At 41.3% G+C, this 27990-nt stretch overlaps 1 protein-coding gene across 1 annotated transcript; it reads left to right on the top strand.

Annotated features, from left to right (window-relative positions):
* Positions 1–480: 480 nt before the first annotated feature.
* Positions 481–27780, top strand: LOC118087098 (zinc finger protein Rlf). The gene is made up of 8 exons (XM_035119430.2): positions 481–649; positions 11698–11852; positions 14473–14554; positions 15749–15881; positions 18042–18244; positions 18844–18980; positions 20312–20453; positions 22603–27780. Exons 1-8 carry the CDS (start codon positions 497–499, stop codon positions 27334–27336), a joined length of 5739 nt encoding a protein of 1912 aa, XP_034975321.1. The 5' UTR covers positions 481–496; the 3' UTR covers positions 27337–27780.
* Positions 27781–27990: the final 210 nt, after the last annotated feature.

Raw genomic sequence — 27990 nt, forward strand, 5'->3', positions numbered from 1 at the left:
TTGCTTTTTATTTGAAAAGCAATTTTCTATGACAAATAAAATCTTTTTTTAGACTTTAAACTTTTTTAAAAAAGATCTCTAAGTAGTAAGGAAGTAGATCTCTAAGTAGTCTCTCCAGACTGAGTACTGTAAAATCTGCGGATCGCATTCGACCTTCTTGCTGCAGCTCCACGCCGGAAGCTTCCCTTCCTTCCCCGCCTCTCCGAAGTAGCTCCGCCTCTCCTCCCCATTGGGCAGCGCTGGGAAATGGGGCGGGAGGGAAGAAACCAGCTCCAGCAGCGCGCTGCATTTGCGTCATCGCCCCGCGAGAGGGGCGAGCGCCCAATGGGAACCTGTCCTTCGCGGCCTCCTTCCCGCCCCGCCGAAGGGCGGCAGCATGCGCAGGAGCCGGGAGTGGGCGGGATCGTCGGGTCACGTGGGCCCGTCCCCCGCCGATGTGGTCAGCGGCTGCGGGGTCACGTGATTCGTTGCCTACGCGCGGTGGGGCCGGGTGCAGATGGCGGACGCCGAGGCTGACGCGGCCCTGCAGCCAGAGATGCCCCGGCTGGCCGCCGGCCTCAGCTCTCGGCTCCGGCAGTTGCAGGCGGAGCTCAGCGAGAAGGGGGTGGACGAGGGCTCGTCGGGCGCCTATTGCCGGGATTTCTGTCAGGTGAGCGGGGCGGGCCTGGCGTTCGGGCGGTTATTTTTTTGGGGGGGGAGGGCGCGCGCGCGTGCGGGACGGTTGGCGTTGGCGGCGGGGAGGGTCAGGCTCGGCCGCTCGAGGAGGTTTCGGGCGCCGGGGCCCCGCGGAGGAGGAGGAGGCTGAGGTGCAGGCGGCGGCGGCGAGCCGTTGCCTGGCACTGGGGAGGCGGGGCCGAGGTACCGTCCCTTTTGGGAGGCTCCGCCGACGCCGCTTCCCGTTTCTTCTCATGTCGGACCTCGCGGAAGGTTCGGGTTCCGGGACCCGCTGGCCCTCGGTCTTCTCGGGGGGCTCCCTCCCTTCTCCGCCCAGCCCAGCTTGCTCGGGCTTTCTCCGCGGCCGCTTCCGGATGCTGGTGTTTTCGGCGCGCACTCCCAGCCCCGCCGCCCCCTTTTGTGGCAGCGCTGGAATCGAAAGAGGAAGAGTAGCAGTTGGTTAAACGGAATTGGGTGGGGGGTGTCGTTTAATGTAAACCATAACACCCTTCCCTCCTTCCGCGGACTCTTTCTCTTTTCTTCGCCGCTCTTTGCACCCACACCATGTCCTCTTTCGCCGTAGCTTTCTAACAACCGTAGTTGAGGGGGGTTATTTCCCTACATGTTGAGGATCTTTGTTTATTTGTTCCTCTTCCTTGTCAATAAAAAATGTTTATCTGGCTCTCTGCTTCCGATGGGGTATGCACAGTATCTTGTATGAGTCTGCCCAAAGATGAGGCCTTGCTTCAGGAGCTCCCAACGATTAGATGTGTGGTTGCCAGAGACAGGGCCCTTTCTGTGGTGGCTTCCTACTTCTGAAATCTCCACTCCCAGCATATTTTCCTGACTCCTATTTTTGTGGTTTGTAAAGCCTTTTAATAGTAAACAATAACTTATTTTCTCTGTTACTTACTGTTCCAAGAGTGTGGATTGAGTATAATATGACTTTATTCTTATTTTTCTTTTTTGCTTTGTTTTTTTTGTAAGCAACTATGACTGCCAGTTCACCTTTGCAATACAAAAACCCGTATAAACAATTTGGATGTTAGTCACTTTGTATGGTGTTCTGAATCGAATAAGGCATAGGCAACCTTGGCTCTCCAGATGTTTTGGAACTACAACTCCCATGATCCCTAGCTAACAGGGTCAGGGATCTTGGGAGTTGTAGTTCAAAAACATCTGGAAATCCATGAGTTGCTATTCTTTTTCCAACTCATATTGCAATAGACTTTGTATGTTAGATATAGTTTTGCGTTGAAAGTTTCAACAAAGTGTTTATACAAACATGAACATGCCACATTAAATATAATGGCCACATGGTTTCCATTACAAGTTTGCACCAGGTTAGATAATATTTTCAGATAGCTTTGTTGGATGTCAATGTAGAAAGAAAGATTTGATGCTTGGAAATTATAAAAGGGTCGAGAAAGATTTGTGAATTAGTGAGTATGGGTTATCCATTGAAGTCAAGTGGGTTGCTTCTGGAGTCAACGTATTGGTGGTCCCTAAATTGAGAAACTCTTCCTTAGACATGTTTTCCTGCTAAAAGCTCTGTTACATTTTCACTGTCAGATGAAGGCCATCCAGTTCTCCTTTGGGTTTGATTATTTTTTCCAAAGGTTGGGTATGGATCATACAAAATGGTAACTTAATATTTTGGATATACATGTTCACCAATTTGTCATATAAATGGATTAAGATAATGTCCAATGTTGTTACGATTAAGAAGAACCCACTTAAGAGGGTGGAAGAACACCTCCACCCCTGCTGACATGAACTGCTCATAGCACTAGCATAGGGAGGCAAACCACAGTGGAGGAAGCCCTTTAATAGTGATTTAGATCAGGCATCCCCTACAACTCCCATGATCCCTAGCTAACAGGACCAGTAGTCGGGGAAGATGGGAATTGTAGTCCAAAACATCTGGAGGGCCGAAGTTTGGGGATGCCTGATTTACATGATGCCTTCTGTGCATTTGGTGCTTTAGAAAAAATAAGAGTACAGTTTTGGCATGCAAAAATAGATGTGGTTGTTGTTGTTGTTGTTGTTGTTGTTGTTGTTGTTGTTGTTGTTGTTGTTGTTGTTGTAAATAGATAGGGGTGGGAAATGGAGGCATGTAAAAACAGGGCCAAGAAGATGCAGTTATCAGTTATGCATTTATTTAGGCTTAGGCTTTATTGAGTAGGTTTTTGGGACTAGGGCAGCCATGGCTAACCGGTGAGCTGGAGCACAATTCTGAGTCTTTGATGGTTGCCTGTGCTGATTGGGACTGGTGGAAGTTTTTAACGTCAACAGCATCTGGAGAATGGCAGGTTAGCCACTACTGGGCTATAGGGTACTAAAGGCTTCAGCTGACACCATGAGTGCTTGGACTAGCTGCTTTTGTCCACCAGGTCCTGCAATACTAAAACACCCTGGTCACTTTGTGTTGATCTGACATATAGAAGAATTGGGACACAGAAAAATGTGCATGCCACATGGCCTCCAGAAATGAGTGATGGTTTATATTGTCAGCTTGGTTCATCAAGTAGACACATGGGTTCTGAAGAGTTGTAAACTAATAATTATTCTAGGCTGCCTTGACTTGTACAGAAATGTGACATTTGACATTTAGTTCAAAGCTCAGAAAATGTAATTGTGTTGGATTGGCCTAAAGAGATGTGATTGTGTTGCTGTCCCAGTGAAAATGAGATCTTTACTGCCTTGGCAATTCAGCTTAATGATAACCTTTTATTTTCCATATCTGTATCTTAATTTTTTTTGGTATGTCCTACAACTTTTATTAATAGCTTCCCATCCCATATCATAGAATCATAGAGTTGGAAGGCATCCTGAGGATCATCTAGTCCATCCCTGCAATACAGGAATCTTAACTAAAGCATCCATGAGAGATGTCCATCCAACCTCTACTTAAAAACCTGCAAGGAAGGGGGAGTCTACCGTCTTCCAAGGGCGTCTGTTCTACTGACAAACCTCTTACTGTCAGAAGGTTCTTCCTGCTGATAAGTCGGAATCTCCACTTGAATCCATTGGTTTGGGTCCTACCCTCTGGAGTGGGAGAAAGCAAGCTTGCTCCATCTTCCATGTGACAGTCCTTTAGATATTTGAAGATGGCTTTTCCAGGCTAAACATACCCAGCTCCCTCAACCGTTCCTCATAAGGCTTGGTTTCCAGAGCCTTGACCATCTTTGTTTTGCACTTCCCATATTGTCAATATCCTTCTTACATTGTGACATTCAGAAATCACACAGTACTTCAGGTGTGGTCTGACCAAGGCAGAATAGAGTGGGACTGTACCTTCCCTTGATAAGAGACTATACTCGTGTTGATATGCAGCCTTGGCTAGCTTTCTTTTTCTTTTTTTTGCTGCTGCATCAAACTCTTGTCTCATGTGGTCTACTAAAACCCCTAGATTCTTTTCACATGTACTACTGGCAACCCAAATGCTTCCCAGTTGGTTATTCCTACCTAAATGTAGAACCTTGAATGTTTCTGCGTAAGTTGCTGAACTGATCATGCCTCTTCATTGGAGGATGGCAAACCAAGGACAAAGACACACCTGGCATCCTTCTCAGAGGAACATAATTCTTTTACGTTTCTGCATCTAAAGATATTTAAAGAATTCAGTTGCATCCCCATCCTGTGAGGATCAACTCACAGCATGAGGGTGTCCTGTGCAAAGTCTCTGCTGGTGAACCCCCTCCAATGCTTGTGCAATCAGCAGCACACATAGTGCTCCAATGAGCAGCATTCAAAATTCACCAGGCACCAACCTCATTTTGCACCTGGCTGTCAGTCACTTGTGACCAAGTGAAGATGCCAGGGCGCCAGAACGGCGCCTGATTTCTCTACCATCTGGAGGTGCATGCCTGGGGGTCCTTGGGTCTTGCCTGTTTTCACACATCAACAATACAGCCTGAAGAATTTTCTGTCCATTGTGTTTCATCTGCACAATCAGAATGAATTTCAGGAATCAAAAAGTTGTATTGAAAAATAAAACTTTTGAGCCGCCTGGCCCCAAAATGGCAATGGCATTCTGTTCTGGTGACTATAGCTCTGGTTTAAGCTGCTATTCTGTGCCTAGCTTATATATCTGAGTTTCTAACACTGCCAATGAGTACTTGATAGCCACTCATTATGTCAGTGGCGGGCTGTGCTGGGACCTCAGCAGCTTTCCAAGTATGCTATGAGCTTAGTTCAGGGGTCAGCAACCTTTTTTCAGCCATGGGCCAGTCCAACATCCCTCAGACCATGTGGGGGGCCGGACTGTATTTTTTTTGGGGGGGGGGAAATGAACGAATTCCTATGCCCACAAATAACCCAGAGACGCATTTTAAATAAAAGCACACATTCCACTCTTGTAAAAACACGCTGATTCCCAGACCGTCCATGGGCCGGATTGAGAAAGCGATTAGGCCGCATCCAGCCCCCAGGCCTTAGGTTGCCTATCCCTGGCTTAGTGGAATCTGGATACAATTGCTTTATGCAGGCCGAACAGAGGCTGATTGGAAGACAAGGCCATAACAAGTGACTGGGTTTCTGTGTGAGAGTACTATAGCGCTCATGTCCTTGTGGACTTCCTATAGACATTTTTTTTGGCAACTGTGAGGATAGAATTCTGGACTAGATAAGCCTCTGAGAACTGCTCTTAAATTCAGTGAGATTGTATTTGGGGCTTCTGTTTTGTTTTCTGTGGCATGCTGTGTGAGAGTCTCTCCACTCTTATTTAGTCTTCCTTCCCTTTTGATAGTGTTGCACAGTTTGTGGAAATGGCTTAGTTTTATTTTTACAGGAATTGGGGATGCAACCATGTAAAGTGTGAATTGAGCAGATGAGAAGTCAACAAGCAGTAGGATATCAGGTGGAGAAGCTACCGTAGGGGTGCAGGTGATGGTTGCTTTAAAATCCTACTCATCCATGAGAAAGGATTGACTTTGTTCTTGATGTATCCTCAGGGCAAATGCTTGATTATACATAAACCCAACAAATAAAATTACCAAGCTCACGTAAAAACACCAACCAAAGAGAACATTAGAGATGGAAGGAACTTGAGAGAAAGCTTTCATGAAGTGGGAGAACTGATGATCCAGAAAAAAAGGAAGTAGCAGAAAAATATGTCACATTTCTTTTTAAAGGGCAGTTTTTTTTACAAATTGAGAAAATTTGCAAACTGTGTCATGTGGGGTACCATTAATTAAGAAAAGGGATACACTTTTAAATACGAAAGTGAGTTCTGTTGTTCTAGTGATCTGACTGTAGAAATGGGCAAACTCTATAAAACAGTAAGTTCTACAATGGTAGCTCTAGTTACAAACTTAGTTCATTCCAGAGGTCCATTCTTAACCATTCTTAACCTGAAACTGTTCTTAACTAGAGGCGTGCTTTCACTAATGGGGCCTCTTGCTGCCACTGTGCCACTGGCACACAATTTCCATTCTCATCCTGGGGCAAAGTTCTCAGCTCGAGGTAACTCTTCCAGGTTAGCAGAGTTTGTAACCAGAAGCGTTTGTAACCTGAGGTGTTTGTAACTCGAGGTACCACTGCATAGTTAAATGATGCATCACTGATACCTTATCAGTGCCAAAACTAATTCCAACTAGTGGGAGATGTTTGAACTGACATAATTAAATGGAAAAAGAGCTTGCAAGCATGCCTGCAAGAATTTCACGATCACCACTGTTGAAATGCAGCAGTATTTCTAGTTCCATTGTATATGATGCTCTTATCTGTTAATGGTTCTCACATATTTTCTTAATGTGATTCCTCCATTGCAAGGAGTTTGACTAGATGCCTCCCAGGACGCCTTCCAATGCTACAATTCTATGATCAGTTTGGCTTGTTTCAGTACAGATAGGTTGTATCTTTTGTAAGAACCAGGTGTGTTCTGTACCAGTTAGTCCCTCCATTCGAATGTATCCTTAGTATATTGTATTTCACCTCTTTATAATTTAGTAAGGTAACTTCTGTTGAGACACAGCATCAAGGTATATGTATGGAATGTCAAAACTCAAAAGTAATAGTTCATGCCATTCCAGCATGCTTTAAGTCTTCTAGAATCACAAATATGGATTTGGGCGAAATGATTTTCTAGTTAATGCACTCAACAAATCTTTGTGGAAATAAGTATTGCTGGGGATGGCAAGCCCTAAGATTTTCCAGAATCCAACTTCTGATGATCATATTGACACATTTGTTTTATTGACACACAGAAATAGGGCATAGAGTGTTGGAAGCAGTGTGTAGCACTTTGATAAAACTGTGGTTATTGCTGGTGAGGTACTGGGTGTGACAGGGAAGTTCTGTGATGCTGCATACATGTACAAACTTACAGAATAAATGTGTTTAAGAAGTATAATGAGAAAGCCTTCTAATTATGAACCTCCTAAGTATTGAGTTGACCCTAGCTGCTGACAGGCAGAAGGAACTATATTCCTATATTCATGAATGCTCACCTGCTGTAGATCTTGGCTGTTTATTTATTACTTGACTAACTAGGATGATCTAAGATAGTGTGCAAGCGATTGACGTGTGTGTGTGTGTGTGTGTACACAAATGAGTGGTTTGGGTATTTTTTGCCCCTTTACTCCATAAACCTTTGACTGGATAAAAAGCTTCTCCCTGTTTGCTTTAGATCATATAAAGGAGAAAGCTAAAATAAGATTCCACCTTTATATATATATATAATCATAGGAAAGGTTGGTGTTCAGACTAATGAAAGAACATGGCCAAATACTTGAATAGTCTGGTTAAACAAGACAGTGAGCTTAAGTACATTTAGAGCTGTACAAATGTGAGATTATTTAGCTATGATATTTGATAATTCATTTAGAACTGCTTGTGGTTGCAAGATGCTGGAAAAAGAGTAAAAAAATACAAGCATTTAAATTTAACTTCCACTATTCAAGCCACCTCATGAGAAGAGAAGAATCCTTGGAAAAGACCCTGATGTTGGGAAAGAATGAGGGCACTAGGAGAAGGGGACGTCAGAGGACAAGATGGTTGGACAGTGTTCTCGAAGCTACGAACATGAGTTTGACCAAACTGCGGGAGGCAGTGCAAGACAGGAGTGCCTGGCGTGCTATGGTCCATGGGGTCACGAAGAGTCGGACACGACTAAACGACTAAACAACAACAACAACATTCAAGCTGCTAGCAGTTGGTAGACACAATCTTGCAGCTTTCCCTTTTGCACTGGTGGCAAAAAGCACTACCATGTTACTCTGAAAATAAGACACCGTCTTATATTTATTTTTCCTTTTAAAAAAAACCCCACACACACTATGGCTTATTTTCAGGGGATGTCTTATTTTTTTCCTCCTCCCGCAGCCGGCATTGCTGCTGCGCCTATCACTATGTCTCATTTTCGGGGTATGGCTTATATTCCTTGAATGCTTAAAAATCCTGCTATGGCTTATTTTATGACTACGACTTAAAATAGGGGAAACGGGGTATATTGGGGCTACTGTAGTTCTCTAGAAGGATTGACACAGTTTAAAACATCCTGAAATTTTGCCCACATGGCTTCTTCAGAGAGCTTGGATGAATGTAATTAGGCCCACAGAGTGAAGTGGTTTGAAACAATTGAGTAGTCAAGTACCAAGTTTAGGTTGAGCCCAAGGGCTTGAGCATGCCTATGGGGTTTTTGATTTAGAACAGCAGATCCCTATGTGGAATTGCACATTGCGCTGGAAAGCACTGACTGGTTTGCCATGTGACTGGAGTGCCTTATAGCTGAGGAAACAGAAGCCCAAAGTCCCCTTAGATGTGCAGACCTCATGCAAAACACCTGCCTGTAACTTCCCAGGGCAGTGTTGTCAAGCTGTCAGCACATGCCACTTGAGGATATATTCACAGGAAAAGGAAAACAAAGACAGCAAAATACTTGGAAAGTTAATGATTCATCTCTGCCAAGTTCTACTAGGCCCATTTGGATTATCAGAATAAAATTGATGTAACAAGAAATTGAAAGGATTAGTGAGTAGGTGGCACTGTGGGTTAAACCACAGAGCCTAGGGCTTGCCGATCAGAAGGTCGGCGGTTTGAATCCCCACGATGGGGTGAGCTCCCATTGCTCACTCCCAGCTCCTGCCAACCTAGCAGTTCGAAAGCATGTCAAATTGCAAGTAGATAAATAGGTACCGCTCCAAGTGGGAAGGTAAACAGCGTTTCCGTGTGCTGCTCTGGTTTGCCAGAAGCGGCTTAGTCATGCTGGCCACATGACCTGGAAGCTGTACGCCAGCTCCCTTGGCCAATAACGTGAGATGAGCACCGCAACCCCAGAGTCGGTCACGACTGGACCTAATGGTCAGGGGTCCCTTTACCTTTTTAAGTAAAGCACATGGAACACTGAAGATGTTATATTGTGCCAGTAGAAAGGTGTGTTTCTCAAGCAGTGTTCAGGATTAGGATCCATGATAAGATGTACCTGTCAGAGGTATTGATGAAAAATATGGTTTGATTTATTGTCACCATGGCAGCTTTCTAGCTAGTTATTTTTTGTTTTATTTACCTTTGTCACCTAAATTAACTTAGGGCAAATAATTAAAAAAGGGATTTCCTATCAACTCAATTAGGTCAAATGCCAATTTATAGTTCATTTGTATTTCTATTAAAAGTGCTCTTCCTATAAAGGGTTTTTTTTAAAAAAAAGATGTAATAATAAACCTGATTTAGGAAGACTTTAGTTCAAAGTTGAAAATGTAAGCGTTACACTAGGCCAGGGAAGGTAATGATCCATATCTCCTCACCTCTCACAAACTGACTTGGAATAGGTCCGTGGGAACACATTTGAGGTGATTGAGCAATCTCATTTGAACTTTTGGCAGGTGTTAGTCACCTGATTGATGCTGGGGATGTACCTTCAGAGAGGTAGGCAAGGCTTGTATCTGTAACCATTCCTTTTAACATTTCTGTAGAGAAAGAGGTTTGGATGCAAAGCACTTCTTCCAGCAATATACATTCAAGCCACTTTCTCCAGTTCCATCTGCTGCAGTATGAAGTTCCCAGTGGGAACTCCCTAGTGCTGCTACTGTAATCCCATAGTGTTCTCTTCTGATCAGCTGGTAGTTGGGGCCTCAAAGTGCCTGAAAATCCCCTTTTGGCCTGGAGAATGACTTTACCTGCTGCACATCTGATCTTTTGGATATCAGAAGATGTCACAAATATTATCATACGTAGGACAGGTGGATGTAGCTTTGGCCTGTAAACCAAAGTTTTCACACTCGGTTTATGCCATGAGTTCTTAGTGAAACCTAGAAAATAATTTTGAAAGACTGTTGAGGTGGTTCACATGTCATAGCAAGCCATAGCTAACTTTTTGCTATGGCTTGCTTTGGCATGTAGACTGGCCATTTTTAAATGCTGTAGAGGTCCATGAATTTTGTTTAGTCATGAGAAATAATAGTATGTAAGACTGAGCTCAAGGTGAGACAGGCTGCATCAGCACTTTACCTGACTCGACTCTGGGTACATTATAACAGCTGTGGTAAAATTCTAAAAGATTAAGTTGTTGAAATGATTCCTTGTAATGTTTTGATTTTTTAAAAAAACTCCTCTTAAACTATATATTACTTGTTTTCATGTTTAAACAAAAGTAAAGTAGATGTTAAGAACTTGGTCTAGTTATTTGTTAGTATAGTTCTTCTGCTGAGCCACAAGAGTTGGTGTATTTTTTTCACTGGAAAACACCTCTTGGTTTGCTAAATGCTGGGGTGTGAAAACCTGCCTGAAGGTAGCACCAAGACACCCCAAAAAAGCAACTATGTGAGGGATTTGGATGGTGAGGTTGCAGGGATGTGGTTTCTTCCCTCTACTTCCCCTGACAACACACTGATTGACTTAACTACTTCACAAGCTGTCATTAAACACAGAAAGGGAGGAAGACAGAGATGCTACTGGTTCTGCAGCTGCTTTTAATGAAAGAAAAATATTTTGGGAAAACTTGATCATAGATTTTCCACATTCGCCTGGTTTGGCCTTAGCTTTTCAGGGTCTTCCATATACCTTAGCAAGGTGTATGCAATGCATAGCTCAGTCCTGCTTGATAGTAGACTGCATAACACCGGTCCTGAAAGACCTACACTGGCTCCCAGTACATTTCCAAGCACAATTCAAAGTGTTGGTGCTGACCTTTAAAGCCCTAAACGGCCTCGGCCCAGTATACCTGAAGGAGCGTCTCCACCCCCATCATTCTGCCCGGACACTGAGGTCCACGCCGAGGGCCTTGTGGCGGTTCCCTCACTGCGAGAAGCAAAGCTACAGGGAACCAGGCAGAGGGCCTTCTCGGTAGTGGCACCCGCCCTGTGGAATACCCTCCCATCAGATGTCAAAGAGATAAACAACTACGTGACATTTAGAAAACATCTGAAGGCAGCCCTGTTTAGGGAAGTTTTTAATGTTTGACATTTTAATGTATTTTAATTTTTATTGAAAGCCGCCCAGAGTGGCTGGGGAAACCCCGCCGGATAGGCGGGGTACAAATAATATATTATTATTATTATTATCATCATCATCATCATCATCATCATTACTGGTTGTGAGCATACACATGCATTATGCTTTTGTGAATGGGTTTGGGATGTGCCACTATATGCTTGGTGAACGTGATCCTCCCAAGATAACGAAATAAAAGTGATTGCCATGTAGGCAAATGTGGTGGATGTTAAATCGTACCCACAAGATGTGAATACACATTTTCATTGTGAGGCTATATAATGACTGTTTTGAGTGCAGGTGCTGTGTCTACAAAAGGATGTAGATAAAACTTGCTCGTTCATGAGCTTATACTCCACTGCTATCATATAGCAGTTCTTTCAGGATGTACATTCTTGAGAGTCCATAAACAATGGTAATTAGTATTAGTAGTTTTGCTTTAGGAAGAAGGCAAAAAAGAGTAGAGTGGAAGGTTGCCATTCCTTTGTTTTTGCTTTTGAGAGAAGTTGAAAAGCTTAATATCCTCAGCATAGAATTATAACATCGCCTTGAAATAGCTTAATTTTTAAAGTTGAGAACAAATATTACCGCATTACATCTTTTCATTTATAGACATTGCTACAATATGCTGACAATCCGGGTGCTTCGGAGCATGTTCTGCCTTTCTTGGAAGTGTATCAAGTCGCCATTCAGAGCTTTGCCAATGCCCGACCTTACTTGACTACCGAATGTGAAGAAGTTCTTCTGGTAATTGGCAGGCTAGTGTTGTAAGTACATTTGGGGCATGACTTTTTAACAGAAAAGAGAATTTGATCAACAGCAGTGATTTTCAAATTACTGTGCCCACCTGTCCGATATGGAAAATAGCATTCCCTGTATCAACAAAGCAGGATGCCTGTTTGCATACATCGTTGGGTGGGGGAAGGTCATTACCAAAGGTGAAAACAACTATATTTTCGAAAAGGCAGTGTAAGTTGGAATGCTCTCCTCACATCTCTGGCATGCAGACATCCCATTTCGTTGTAGGAAATTGTGGGGTCTGTATACTGACAGCAAAGCATGGGGCAAGAGTGTGAGGCTGCGGTCTCTTGGGCAGCAGTGTGGATAAAAATCAATTATTTTTTTAAAAAATGGATTTTTTGATTTGAATCAATTTTTATTTAAATTGGATTTTTTTAAAAAATAAAGTGCTTTTGGAGGAAAAATCTTTCTAAAGATAGTTTTCTATTTAAGTTACATTATAGTCCAAAGGATATTCATCAGGAAATAAGGATTTGTTTTTAATTATGTAGCATGAGGCTTTATATGCAATGTTTAATTTTTTTGGTAAATGAATTCCATTAATCCATTCAAAATGTCATGCTCTTCCAGAGGTTTCTGTAAGATTATTTGGGGCATTTTTTTCTAACAAGAAGATATTATCACGGATGCTTGTTTTTGCAGTTCTCAGAAGTGTGAATTTGTGTCTGCACAGATAACATGCCTTTTTTCACAGAAAAAAGTTATAAAATTAACATACAGAGTTGAGGAAAAAACCTTAATCCCATTGTTCCTTTGCAAATTTATATACTGTACACAGAATCAAGTTCCAAGAGGTTCAATGAATAGATTGTTTGGAGTGGAACACATCTGCACAAGTAGCTAAGTGTGAAGCAGTAAAAATGAAAGTGCAGAATACTCAAGTCTTGGGATCTTTGTGTAATAATTGTGCAAGTCAGTTGCATGTCTCTACAACTCAGACTTGAGGCAAGTCCTGAAGGCGCTTTAGGGCTGGCAACCAATCTCACTGGGTTCCAACAACTGCACTAACACTTAACTGTACAGAATAGGCACCTGAATGTAGAAGCAAATCCAAAGGGGTGGTGGTGGAGGAAATAGTAACTTCAAGTCCTTGGCGAGACCTTGAAGTGTTTGCCAGTCAACTAAGAAGAGTTCACTGGTTCCAGGCCCTTCTTCCCAGGGCTTGCCTGACATTGTCCAAACAGTAAGTCTGTACCTGGAACTTCAGTCCTGCAGCAGGAATCCCTGAAGTTCTCTGCTCCAAAATTGTTTAACCACATCAGTTAACAAACATGGTTACATATGCTATAATGTTATTGTTTTAGTTAAGTAAATTGTTTAAATTGTTATTAAGGAAGTGATTATTTTTCTCCTTCCAATAAAGTACAGCAGAAAAGTTGTCCAAATATAAACAGTTAACTTATTAAACCTCACAATAATTTCATAATTATCTGTCTATGTATTTCTTAAGAGTATAACCAAATCAGTAATTTTTGATATAACTGTAAAAACTACTCCGAAAATTTATTATTCCAAAAATGAAAGCTTCATCTGGTTGTAAATATTAAGATTATAAGAGCAAGAATAAGTCTTTCTGTAAAAAAGTGATTTAAGTCTTACTGACTAGTGATGTAAACCGTGATTTAAATCGATTTGATTTGATTTAAATCAAATCCCCCTGTTGGGCAGGCAGTTTGGCATGGATACCAGTTGCTTCTCTTTAACCTGAGACCCAAAGGAGGGTGAGGAGTTGGCTGGGAGGATGTACACCTTATGATGTGTATCCTCCAGAACCAGGGCCACTTCACTTTCAGGATCCTTTCTATGACAAAGATTACTCCCCTCCATTTTTGCTTAAGTGATCAGGAGGTGGGGTGAACTCTGCTGAGATCATGTGTAACTGCTAGGATTTTACCAATCTATCTGTTTCCTAAATTTTGGACAATGGGAAGCACCAGAGACTGTGCGGTGTAGTGGATAGAGAGCTGCACTTGAATCAGGGAGTCTTAATCTGTCTCATGGGGGACTTGTGATTGCGGGAAGGGGAATACACTGTATACCCTGTATACACTGACCTGAAGAACGGTGGAATACAAGTTAAAATTATGTGTAGAGAAATAAGCATTATTGTCAACTTGTAAATGGCATGGATCATGCCATCTTCTCCCCATGCTGCATCTTAGTGACTCTTGAGCCTATCTACTTTTGTTCCCGGGCTACATATATTATAAACGATACTTCTTTGGAACTCGGTACCTGAAAATTCAAAATGTGAATGAATCTGCAAGATCATTATTATGCATCACATTGGTTTTCTTAGGTCAAAGATGCTGTTAAGAATAAGCTGCCAATACAGCCTGAAAATCATTCAGTGCTATAATTCCAACTAAATATTGTTACAGTGCATCTATCTTGAGTTCTTCTCATGGGAAGCAGCATCACTGAGTGGCAATTGTTATACTGCTTAACAGCTTCAGCTCTTTTCTACTATGTTTTCCACATTCTTTTGACCTAGAGAGATTATAAACAGAGGTACAAAATGACCCAACATGCTACTTCCAAAATGGTGGTCCTAACTCGCTTAGCTCTGTGATTTATTTATTTCAGGAGCTGTTTTGAACTACTGCTTTCTGTGCCTGAAAGTGAGGAGCAGTCTGAACCATTGTTAAGACTGTTTCAGTCTATACAGGCAAGTATTTTTCATCTCTATTCTACAGATGACCTTGTTTCAACAGTTTGCATCTAGAAATACCTATTTTCAAATTATAACTAAATAGGCTGTGGTATTTGTGGTAGTTTTTTATTTGAATCCAGTATAAAATGGGAATAAATACATTATGATTAAGTATACCTTACCTGGATGTCTTATATGAATTTTAGTTCTTCATACAGCCTTTAATATATAGTGAAGTTGTAAGTATCCTTTTGCAACTTTTTGTGTGATAGAAGAGCGCTCCAGTAGTGCAATATCCCCTGTCTCGCATTGGGAGTAGAGGTTTAGGGAGACTTTTTTTAAAAAAAAAGGAGGAATGTTTGCTAGAAGGGGACAATGCACAGCCTTCAGAGAATTAAATGGAGATAGTCAAATGTACCATTAAATAACGCCATGGTGACATATAGGACAAAGCTTTAATCATGGCTAAAGTAATTTACTTTATCAGACTAGGAGAACAGCACAAGACAGCACATTTTCAGGCAAGAATGGACTAATTTCATTGATTATTGTAGGAGATATGGATGGTTACCCACTCACTGCATGTTATGAATTCTCCATGTTTTGATGTAAGGAAGGCTATGTTACTCTGGGCTACTTGCTGTACAATATATAGTGAAATTTCTATTACATAAACTTGTAGGTATGATCTCAACATGACTAAGTGTATGATACTTTCCTTTGTATCTACTACTTTTTCCAAGCTATGTACCTCACAATAGAAATGGAATAAAAAACCTTTTCTAAATATGATGGTGGGGGACATATTAACAAAGCCAAAGATATTCAGTGGTTCTGCTCTGACTTCATTAGATATTACCCAGTGTAATTAAATGCTGGAAAAATTCAGTATTTCTGCAGCCTTTTCTTACAGCCTTGTGTAGTGTCTGTTTGTCCTACAACTTAGTTTTTGGAAAGCGAAAGAACTCTAGTTGTAGTGATCCCAACTGAAATCTTAGAAATGTAGGAATTTATATAACAGTAATAATAAGAATAGTTTATATTACTTGTACCCTGCCCATCAAACTGAGTTGTCCCAGCCACTCTGGGCGGCCTCCAACAGAATATAAAGAACACACAACACACCAGACTTTAAAAGCTTCCCAAGAGAAGGCTGCCTTCAGATGTCTACGGAAGGTTGTATAATTGTTATCTCTTTCTCCAACATAGGATTCCCATAATGCTTTACTTAAATTTGGAGACAACAGCCTCGAAACACTGGCTGACATTTCAAAGGAAGGTGTATGGAAGAATCCAGTTCTCTTAAATATTATATCACAGCAGCCTGTAGAAGCAGAAGAAGGTAAGATCTTGAGACTTGTACCTTAAATGAGAATTCCATTACGGCATCACTGTTATGATGTGAGCAGTGTTATGATGTGAGCAGTAGCTAGTCTTTCACACTGAAACATTTTGCTCCTAAAGAACTGAGCAAGATGATAAGTGTTCATCAACTGCTGCTGTGAAGAGCATGCAGAGCTTTACCATGAATCCTGAGATGTCATTTTCACTCTTCCAGTCCTATAGCATTCCCTTATCTGCTACGGTAGCTTGCCTTGGCCTAGATTCTAGGGTGAAGAAAAGTACTTAGGCCAAGAATTTCACTCTATTGGAGTCCGACCTAGACATCAGGATGGAAGGGAATGGTTTTTGAGTCAATCTAACAGTAGCATCTAAAACATCTCTGGCAGTTTTTGTCCAACTCTATCTTTAAGAAGCTGCAGGAAACAGCATACTTTATTCTCCTTAAACAGCTTATTCCAAAGGAAGCTGCCTTTACAATATATGTGTTCTTAATATGTAACCTACATCTACCACTTCCATTATAAAGTGTCTGTATCTGTAAAGCTTGCTTACTATTGCAGCAACAGCAAACATACTCAAGGATATATTGCTACTTTGTGTTCTATCTCTCTGTTTAAACTCTGCAACTCTTGGAAAGGCCAGAACCATGTGGGCCCTGCTCACTTTGTAAGGATTAGCAGTGCCTGTTGCCTTTCAGGTGTCACTAGAACAGCACAGAATGGAGAAAAAGCATTTTGTATGCATTGAGAGTGTATTTCTATTGAAGATGTGCAATTGGCCCCTTCAAGAAGAATGGCTAATCATTCTTTACTCTCAAAGAATACTTTATATTGTGTTGCTAGATCCTAAACCAGTTGTTTTTGTTCTGCATGTATTTTAGGGAAGGTAGAAGAGTGTTGAGTAGGATACTGTAAGCCAGTCATTGCCAACCTGGTGCCCTCCAGATGTTTTGGCCTACCACTCTATTTACCCCAGCCAGCTTGGCTGTGCTAGCTGGTGAGAGTTGTAGTCCAGAGGTAAACAGATGGTGCTCGCAGATGTAAAGCATTACTTCACTCAAGTGGAGCTGTAAAGAAAGGGAGATCAGCTCATAAATTGATACAGTTGAGTAAAACTGAATCAGAGCACCGGCTTCTTGTTCGTTCTTTCCCAACACTGTGTCCTACTCCTTTTATTACATATGGCTGTCATTCGTTATCTGCTGTGAAACTGCTCATATAATAAGATTTGAGGGTTTTATCCAAAGAACCACAAAGCACAGAGAGAAAATATTTTTCAGCTGTTCCAGGAACTCTTGCGCAAGAGCGGAAGACTTCTCACAGTGCTGCACCACAATGTGTTTGATTGCATTATAGTATGAGAAGCAAAAGCAGAATCTTGTGGCATATTAGCCTTTTTTATGGCACAAACTATATCACAAACTACATCACATAAAAACATGAGGAATATTGAATTAGGAAAATACTGATTGTAGCATATAGTCTTTAGTGCAGGCTGTAAAAGAAGCCTTTGGAGTCTGAAGAACTTCTGGGTTTTCTCATACAGTGCTGCGAACAGGAAATGTTTACCACTAGTGTAAGAGCACATTTTAGATCCAGCCTTTAGATCGTTGGGATGTTTTCCTGAAAGAATGTTGTTAATAGAGTTGAGGAATTCCCAGGTATTTATGCCACACTCCCTTGCTTATGATGGGTCATTCACAAATTACTGTTTCTATGTAGAACTGCAAACTCAAACCCACCATAGATCATTTCCAACTGTTTTCATTACAGGCTACAACCATTTTAGGTTCGTCCAATTGATGCGCAGTTGCCAATGCGCAGGTTACTTTTGGACCTGGAAGAGGGCAGAATGGGGGCAGGGCAGGGCTTATATATGCTCAGGGCAGAAACAGAAGCCCCGTGTGAAATGGTCACCGCCTTTACTTGGGGATAAATGTGAGGCAAGATGAGTCCTTTGTTTTGTTGGGAGTCTTTGCCTCAACCAAAAACTTTCTCTCCTTGCACCTCCCCCCCAATGGATATGTGGTTTAAATTCTAAAAAGTTTCAGGAATTCTAGAACAGAAGGCCATGAAATAGGCTGCTAGATGCTGTTTAGCTTCAGCTAAAATCTCGTGATAAATAGTGTGTGCAAAAATATTTTCCACTTCTTTTCCAGTCAACAAACTGATTAAACAAGAAGGACCAGTCTTTATGCAGATGAGAATAAAATATTTGATGAAAACAAACCGCCTTCGGCAAGCTGCTTCCTTGTCCAAACTGTGCAAAGAGTCCACAGAAATTTCAAATACATTGCCATTTCTCCAAGCTTACATCACATGCTTGTGTTCCATGCTTCCAACTGAAGAATCTATCAAAGAGGTGAGTGGGCAAGCTCTGATCTTGGTGGTGTTACCTGTTAATTGCCTTTTAATTGTGCTTTGTATTTCTAAAATGTATTGGTCTGGAAGTAGCTTTGGAACTACTGTTGTGGTAAAAAGTGATATATAAATATTAATAATAAAGCCAAGATATTTGCTGCGGAGAGAGGGGGATCTCTTATAGAGCAGAGGATTCACCTCTAGAAGTCTGCCTCTGCTGAGACAAAGTAACATTGTTAATGGATATTTAAAATCCTGTTCAAAGCAGCTTATAACAGTTAAAACCCCACAGTGAGTGAACAATAGAAAGACAATTTTAAAAACAAGCCATTAAAAATTAAACACTGTAATTCAGGCCAATAAAGCAGCACAATATAAGATCTGAACTGCACTGTTTTTAGGTGCTTTTAGCACTTCAAGTAGCAAGAGTTCGGCTATGCCTTTGTTGACAATATGGACGTTAACACAGCTACTGTAGTGGCACAAACTATCGATTGCAGAAGGATAGAGAAGTCTTCCTGAAAGTACCTTTGTGTTTGCAAAGTGGTCTTGAATGAAACTATTTACAATAGAATTCTTCTGGATTTTTGTTTTTGAAAGATTGCAAAGGTGGACTGCAAAGAGGTCCTGGAAATGATATGTAATCTGGAAGCTGAAGGTCAAGATAGTACTGCATTCATTCTTTGTACAACTTACCTCACTCAGCAGCTTCAAAATGGAAATGTGTACTGCTCTTGGTAAGTCCATATATTATTTTCACATTGGCCATCAAAGTAATTCACATTAAAGAGAATGTTTCATTCTATGTGAATGAAATTTATTTCTTAAAAACAAAGTATTTACATTCGTTAAACAACAAGCATTACAATTGTGAGTACATCTCTTCCATTTTTCAAGAACCTCTAGAGCACTTCTTGAACAAACTAATGCTAGACACAGAAAATCCTTCAAACTACAATGTGGAGAATCCAGAATGAGCAGTAGGGGGCATTTGAAACGATAATTTAAAAACATGGTTTGCCTCTTAGCCAGAAGTGGAAGCCAGTGATGATCTCTACTTTCAGGGCTTTCTGCTCTCCTCCACCTTGATCATTCAAGTTTGGAGGTTTGCCTGAATGCAGGCAATTATATGAAGCATATATTCCAAAAGCAGTCCTGTGTTGTTGTTTTTACCTTTAATTTATTCCTTACCTAAATTAATGCTCAAAATTAATGTCATCTTAGAAATAGGCTAACTGTCAGAAATGTTGATGCTTGGAAGCATGCTTGACAAGGATTTACAGATGTTAAATATTCCCCCCCCCCAAAAAAAAAATCAGGAATGGTTAAAAGGTTAGATTGGGTATAAAATAGAAGATATTGTTGTTAGAACAGTGTTTGATGAGGGTTGAAAAATAAATCCTCGAAGAGAGGGTTGTTTCTATCTCAAGACCATGGGGAGCCATCTGGACTCCAGCTGCCATCATCCCTAGCCAGGAAGGAAGGGAGCTGGAGACCAGTAACAACCAGAGGTAACTGTGTCAGCTATCACAGCTCAGGACCCCCATTTCAGGTCAAGTATGAGACATGGGGGGGGGGGGAGAAGAGAGATGAGACCTCAGAGGTGCACTGAAAGTCATTTATTTGGCTTCTCTTAGTTGTATGACTTGCTAAAGAAATTAGTCTTTGTATAACTTTTCAGATGATCTCTTTCCTTTTTTCTTATCTTGGCCTTCCTAGTTTCTCAGTATTGCTTCTAATGAGTTGCTTTCAGACATCTCCCCTGCCCCATACTTTTATTCTGCTAGCAGAAGCAATTTCTATGTCTTGCCCCAATAGCTCAGTATAGCCTAATCCAATATCATACATTATTTGACTCCTGTCAGTTGTCATTTAATATTCTGGAGCCCTGAAAGTGCTACAATATGTCTACTATATGCTGTGGTGTTGGGCATTATGTATGAAGCATTATGTATGAAGTCATAGTTTTCTTCCCATGCACTAGCATTCTGCACGTTCATGTTTAAACCATTGTTAAGCTTGACTACTGGATCTCTAACTAAGCATTTGTCCTAAACTTTCTCCGTAGGGAACTGACTTTATTTTGGAGCAAACTACAAAAAAGAATTGACCCATCTTTAGATTCCTTTCTGGAGCGCTGCCGGCAGTTTGGCATCATTGCTAGGACACTGCAACACTTGTTCTTCCTAATTAGAGTCATACAAGCTGAAGTAAGTGCCTGTTTGGGAAGCAGTTTATCACAGAATTAACCTATGTACTTTCAGCAAATAACAAAAATTCAGTAGCATTTGGGTGCATTCTGTTGTTGGCTACCCTGGAAAGACACAATTGATGGCCACCTTGTGTCATTCTGATGGCTAGGCACATGACAAGTTGAACACCTGAACTTCACAGCAGCAAGTCAGACTAGATCTCTGGCCTTCTCACTTGCACTTTTCTTCCCTTTCACTTCTTGCTTCAGCCAAGTACATTTCTCGCCCTTTATGTCTGCTTCCTGTTGGAGTTGCCACTGATTCAGGCTGCCTATTTTCTGTTTTAGATAAGGAGTACTTGCATAGCCGAATTTCCTATCTTCCAAGGCTTCACATTCTAGTCCTTAGAGGACATTGGCACACAGTAGATTCAACTCTGCTTTTACTCTATTGCTGTATTGATGTTGCTCTTTTTCTGTACTACTGATGTTTCTTCAGCGCCTTTATCTAAAAGACAAAGGAAGCAATTCAGCAGCAAAACTTTTGAGTCGAAATAGGAAGTGATAAGACATAGTACAGAAGCAAAGAAGTTGAAAAATCCTTGCCATTGTGCAACGGAAGACAATCTACAAGTAGATATCTTGATCTGATGCAGTTTACACACACACACACACACACTCACACACTCATATCTCTATACAGTCTTACCTTGGAAGTTGAATGGAATCTGTTCTGGAATTCCGCTTGACTTCCAAAACACTTCGGAAACCAAGGCTGGCTTCTGACTGGCTGCAGGATCTTCGGACGTTCGGGTTCTAAAGAACGTACACAAACTGGAACAATCACTTCCGGGTTTGCGACGTTTGGGAGCCAAAATGTTCGACTTGCAAGGCGTTTGATTTCCAAGGTACGACAGATACATAAATTTGCTTCAGAATTCCAAGTATACTTAGTTCCTAAAAACTTGGGAATGGCTTTCACAAAATTGTGTGTAATTGATGCCACAAAGTGGCTTACATGTTTCAAACCACTCAAAAAGAAGCTTGATGGGAGCTGTGGTCCAAAACATCTGCAGGGCCCTAAGTTGGCAAATTCTACTCTGGCAATGCCTAACAAGCTGGTAAAAAGAATCACCACTGTAGTAGAGTGGGTACAATATCAGAGAAGGGCACAGAGACCCATGTCCAAATCCCTACTAATCAGTTAAGCTTAGCTGGTGACTTAGGGTCAGTCATTATTTCTTAGCCTAATCTACCTTACAGAGTTGTTGTGAAGATAATATGTGTGCCAGTGAACTCCATGGCAGAATTAAGTAACCTTTTTATTATTTTGTTGCCTTTTTTAATTTTAAGAAAGTAAATCACAGTATGTTTTGGGGGGTAAAACATTGAAGTTGATTGAAATAAGAAATGCCAGAGTATGTATCTACAGGTGAAACTTGGAAAATTAGATATCATCGAAAAGTGCATTTGTTTATTAACAGGTGAAACCAATATATGAGATAGATGCATGACATGCAAAACAAGATATGTCAAGCCTTTATTTGTTGCAATTGTAATTATTTGTCGTTAGGCGGGTCAATTATAAATGGAATGTAATTAATAAAATGTAATAGCAGTGTTTATTTTTGTATTATTGTAACTATTTGTTTTATTACTGTGGAATTTCCAAAAGAAAGCATTTGTAAAAATAAAAATAAAAATAAAAAATAATAAGTTGCATTACTGAAATAAATGCACTTTTTGACAATATTCTAATTTTCTGAGTTTCACCTGTATATATAGCCCTCTAATCCAGGCGTGGAGAACCTGTGGCCATCCTAATGTTTCTGAATTACAATTCTCACCATCCCTGGCCATTGGCCATGTTTACTGGGGTTAATGGGAATGGGAGTCCAGCAACATCTGGAGGGCCACGGGTTACTCAAATCTGTAATCGCTTTGTGATCGAGAGGGATAGCTCAGTCGGTAGAGTGTGAGACTTATCTCAGATTTGTGGGTTTGAGCCCCAAATTGGGCAGATGACCGTTGTCCCTTCCAACTCTTAGAGTTTTATGAAAACTTATCCATATATCTTGTCCAGTTTTTCAGTTGTGTTTCCTTTGTCTTTAAGAGATGTCCCTGGGGGCTAAATTAAAATCTGACTTGCGCTCTCTTCTTTCCCATAGGCAGAAGAAGCAGGCCTTATTGTGTCTGTTTTGTTATGTGTGAGAGCCCTGCAGCTCCGATCAAATGAAAATGATGGCATGAAGACCTCTGTATGCAAAACAATTGCATGCCTTCTGCCGGAAGACCTCGAAGTAAGAAGAGCATGCCAGCTCACTGAATACTTACTTGAGCCAAGCGAGGAAAGATACAGTCTACTAGAAGAGCTCTACCTGCAGCCAGATCAAAAATTGGATGAAGAAAATGCGGCAGTTCCAAATTCCCTCCGTTGTGAGCTGCTGTTGGCTTTAAAGGCATATTGGCCATTTGATCCAGAATTCTGGGACTGGAAAACTCTGAAGCGACACTGTCTCAAATTGTTAGGAAAAGAAGTTTCTGAGTCAGAGGATGATCTGAGTTGCAATGAGATGTTCAATGAAACTGAACTGTTGGATGGTCTCCTAAGCGATTGTGAAGATAATAATTTTGAAGGTCAAGATATAATAAATCAACCTAAAGAGAGAGTGAGAGTTAAAAAGCCCATTGGGTCCTCAGAAAGGTACCAGAGGTGGCTTCAGTACAAATTTTTCTGTGTTATTTGCAAAAGGGAATGCATAGAGGCCAGAATACTTCACCATTCTAAGATGCATATGGAAGATGGCATTTATACATGCCCAGTGTGTATAAAAAAGTTCAAGAGGAAAGATGTCTTTGTGACGCATGTGATGGAACATGTAAAAATGCCTCCGAGTAAAAAATACCGTAGTAAGAAGAAGTTGCTGTTGAAGAAAGAGAGGCTGGCAAAGAGCAGTCTAGCCAGAATTGCTTCTGTAGGCCTTGGAGAAAACCAGCCACTCAAAATAACACAGTGTGAACAACCCAGACTCAACACGCAGGATTACGTCACGTTTAGTAAGCTAGAAAACTGCCACTTGCAGGACAGGGACCTGTACCCATGCCCAGGCACGGATTGCTCCAAAGTGTTTAAGCAATTCAAGTACTTAAGTGTTCACTTGAAAGCAGAACACCAAAACAATGATCCAAATGCAATGCACTACCTGGACATGAAAAACAGGCGTGAGAAGTGTTCATACTGCAGGCGGCATTTTGTTTCAGCATTCCATCTACAGGAGCATGAACAAGTGCACAGTGGCCCTCAGCCGTACATGTGTGTGTCAGTGGGCTGCTATGCTAGGTTTGGATCAGTGAATGAGCTGCTCCATCACAAGCAACAGCACAACGATCTGCGTTATAAATGTGAGCTCAGTGGTTGTAACATTGTTTTCAGTGACTTGGGGCAGCTCTACCACCATGAAGCCCAGCATTTTAGGGATGCTTCCTTCGCATGCAAATTTAGTGGCTGTAAAAAATTCTACTATTCCAAAACTGAGTTTACAAATCACCTGTCGATGCATATTTCAAATGGTGAAATAAAGGAGATACAGATTAAGCATGAAGAAAATGTTTCTGGGGACAGTCTTAATTGCCTTTCAGATTCAGAAGTGTTTGAACAAAAAGGTCCTTCTGATCTGCATGAGAGTCTTAATTTGCCTTCAGGATCTACAAATTCAGAGGGAATCCAGCAGGTTAAGCAAGAATCTACGAATTCAGAGGAAACCCAGCAAGTTAAACAAGAAGCTATATCTGATGGAGAGGTGGATGGCAAAAGTAATGGCAGTTTAGGAAGCAATATTGCATGCCTAGCCAGTGAGACACAGTTGACACCTTTGACTGAAGCAGTAGACTGTGGCCAGGCAAATCCTGGGAGTGACTTACCCCGTGAGAAAGTCTTCCTTCCATCCAATTTGAGAGAGCGGTATTCGAATGTGGCTGTATATTTTGATGGGAAAAGATTTACCTGTGGCTTTGAAGACTGTGGATCAACGTACAAAAATTCAAAGGGCATGCAAAAACATCTTCGAAGGGCTCATCCTTACCATTTCAAACCTAGGAGGAAGCTAGATCTGAAAACTAATGATATTACTCAGTACAGTGATAGTCATAATATTGATGGAGATACTAGTCCAGAGCTCATATATCATTCATGTAGAAATACAGACTCTCCAGGCATTATAGATTGTAATACAAGTTCTAATAGCAAATGCTATTTAAATGAAGAATTTTATCCTTCTTCTCCAGAAACTTCCTATTTTGAACCTTCTAAAGTGTCCAGTTCAGAAGATGCAATGTTGGAACTTCTCCTGGGCTTGAAGCATTTAAGTTTAAAAAATTCCAGTGGTCATATTGGAAATTCTTCCAGGTTGTCACAGTCTCCAAACTCTGAAGATGAATCTACCTCAGACTATTTCCCTGAAGAGCAGCAAGGCAAACTACCAAAACAATACCTTACCCAGTTGGCAGCCAAACCATTTTTCTGTGAGCGTCAAGGTTGCACATGTGAATTTGTGACCAGGGAAGCGTTGTTGACGCATTATGTTCGAAAACACAATTATTCAAAGGAGATGGTGCTTCAGTTGAACATGTTTCGACATCGGTATTCCCCCTTTAAATGTCATATTTGCCAAAGATCATTTACAAGAAAAACACATCTTAGAGTCCATTATAGAAACAAACACAAACTTGGCAATATGACAGCAGCTCAGAAATTACTTGGTAGTGAGAGTTTTGAGGATCTGGATGAGAGTGCTGAGGATATACTGAATGATACCATGTCTGATTTCTATGCCAATACAGAGGAAGAACTTGATGACCAAGCTAATCTGGCTGAAGACGAGCAGTGTCATCCAAAGAAAGAGGAGCTTAGTTCTGAAACAGATCTGGAGTCTGGTGAAGAAGCAGAAAGCTGTGTAACTGGCAAGCAGATGAAACTGTCTGCTCTGGAAAGCCACCGGAAAGGACTAGAAGCAAGAGAGGGGAGGGGAAGTAAAAGAACAGTTGCCAAAGGAAATTTATGCTACATCTTGCATAAATACCACAAGCCGTTCCATTGTATTCATAAAAATTGCAATTCTGCATTTACTAATCAGAAAGGTTTGATTCGGCACTACAGAACGGTGCATCAGTATAACAAAGAGCAGCTCTGCCTAGAAAAAGACAAAGCGAGAACAAAGAGGGAACTTGCCAAATGTAAAAAAATATTTGTTTGCAAACATAAGGCGTGCAGCAAACGCTTCTTGTGTTCTAAATCGCTTGCTAAGCATTGCAGTGACTTTCATGGCCTGGAGCATGTAGAGGATTCCAAAGTGCTTTCTGAAACAGAATCCGTGAGATTTCCTTGTCACCATCCCCAGTGTCCTGCTGCATTTTATTCCTTCCACAAACTGAAGCATCACCTGATGGAAGAGCATGCTAAGGAGGAGGAAATAAATAAAGAGATTGAAATTCATTGTGACCTTAATGGTTGCAACAGAGTTTTCACAACTTACAGCCGCTATTCTCAACATGTATATTTTCGACACAGTGATTATGATGGGGTCTCGGAAGCTGCCAAAGAAAAACCGGCCCACCTTAAAGATGGACAGGAGCAAAGGTGCTTGAAAGATAAGTGTCTCAGGCATGAAGAGAGGGTGAAAAAGAAACGGATCCATGAGAAATCTGAGAAGAATAATAAAAGCAAAGGAAAGCAATTATATGACTTCAGAACAAGGGAGGAAGCCCTGCAAATGTGCAGAGACAACTGCAATCAGACACAGTATCCTTGCATGGTTCGGGGGTGTCCCTCTGTAGTAAAACTGGAAAGCAGTATTGTGAGACACTATAAGCGTACCCATCAGATGACCAGTATTTATATAGAACAACAGTATGAGGAGCTTGTACTATGTGTCGAATGTGGTACTGTGATAAATGACCTCTGCTTAGAAGAAAGTCAGGGTTCAAATAAAGAGGCAAACAGTGACTCTAAGCAGGAAGTTACAGTGCACCCTGCATATCAGCATGAAAATGAAGGGCATTGTGTTCCAAACTCGGTCTGCAATCATGATGATAAAAGCAGTAAAAACGGCAGCTCTTGTGGGAGTGACAAGGCCCAGGAGGCTGGTGTCTCTTTGTATACAGGCACTTTAAAACATATCCACAATCCAAAAACCAGGTGTTTTGTAGAATGTAGTCGATTGGAGTCACCTCGGTGTAAAGCAGACAACTTGCCTGGAAGTGATGGAAGAGAAAATCCCTCCTACTGTGTGAGGTCAGGTGTACAGTTACCAAGGGAGAAAGATGTAAATGACTGGCAGTGTGCATCAGCACAGCAGAACATTAAAAACCCTCCTCCCCTTTCTGCTACAAAAGATAAAATGCAGAAGCAATCTGCGCCAAAGCCGTTTGATTTAAAGTCCTTCAAACCAATGGGGTTTGAGTCTTCGTTTTTAAAATTCATTCAAGAAAGTGAGGAACGAGATGACGATGACGACTCTGAGGATGAATGGGAGCCGGCTGGCAGATATGAATTGGGTATGGTGGTACAAAAAGAGAAAGACTTCAAAAGGGATGACACACGGGGCAAGACTGCGTATGAAACTGTCCCGGCAGCAGCTGTGTCCAAGAAGAACAGTGGCTCCAGAGCTCATGGGCAGCTGAGAGGGATGCAGCCTCTCTTATCCACGGACTCTCCCTCGATCCCTTCCCTGGAAAATCTGAGGGCCATATTGGACAAGGCGTTAACAAATTGTGGGGACAATGCCTTAAAACAACTTCATTATTTGCGACCAGTAGTTGTTATTGAAAGACGTACATTATCCTCGCCCTTCATAGACTTTTTCCCAACAAAAAAAACAGATCACCTTTGTGTGGAAAGTTCATAAATTGTTGTGTTTAATTTAAAAAATAGAGAAGGGGGGGGGAGAGACTTCCTCCACTTCGGGGGGGGGGATGCTAATTGGTTCAGTGCACATGGTGTTGAAGTTAGATTAGGCTGTTCAATTCCATGAATGTATGACATCTGTCTACAGTATTGGCTGAGTTAATATAGCTCCCCTGTTAAATTAAGAGAGAGAGAACAGATATTTTGGTGCTAATTAACAGAAAATGGAGGGGGGGCTTCCTCTTACAGAGTAAACGTGCATGATTGTATATGGAACAAATACTTAGGGTACCAAGGGGGCGAGGGAGGGGGGAGGGAGGGAGGATGGAACTTCTTACTTGACTTGAATGTGCACCTCAGGGTGCTTTGTGTAACATATTGTACACTACAGCATCTTATATTTTTTGAGTTATGAGTTTCAATAAAAATGAATTTTTTTCACCCATTTTGGTTGACTGTACAGCCAGATGTCCATAGCTTAAGACAATTTTTAAACGGAGTGTTGCATGTAGTCATTTTGAATCCTGACGCATTACCTGAATGTAGCAGTGTGTTTTATGTCTGACTGGTGGTGGTGGGGAAATGTCAGGGTAGCCTGTTGAACAGGAAATGGGGAAACTATTAATAAGAATTGATGTAAAATTTTATAAGGTAT

Source organism: Zootoca vivipara, chromosome 6 (assembly GCF_963506605.1).
Source record: "Zootoca vivipara chromosome 6, rZooViv1.1, whole genome shotgun sequence".
In the NCBI taxonomy this organism is placed as follows: Eukaryota; Metazoa; Chordata; class Lepidosauria; order Squamata; family Lacertidae; genus Zootoca; species Zootoca vivipara.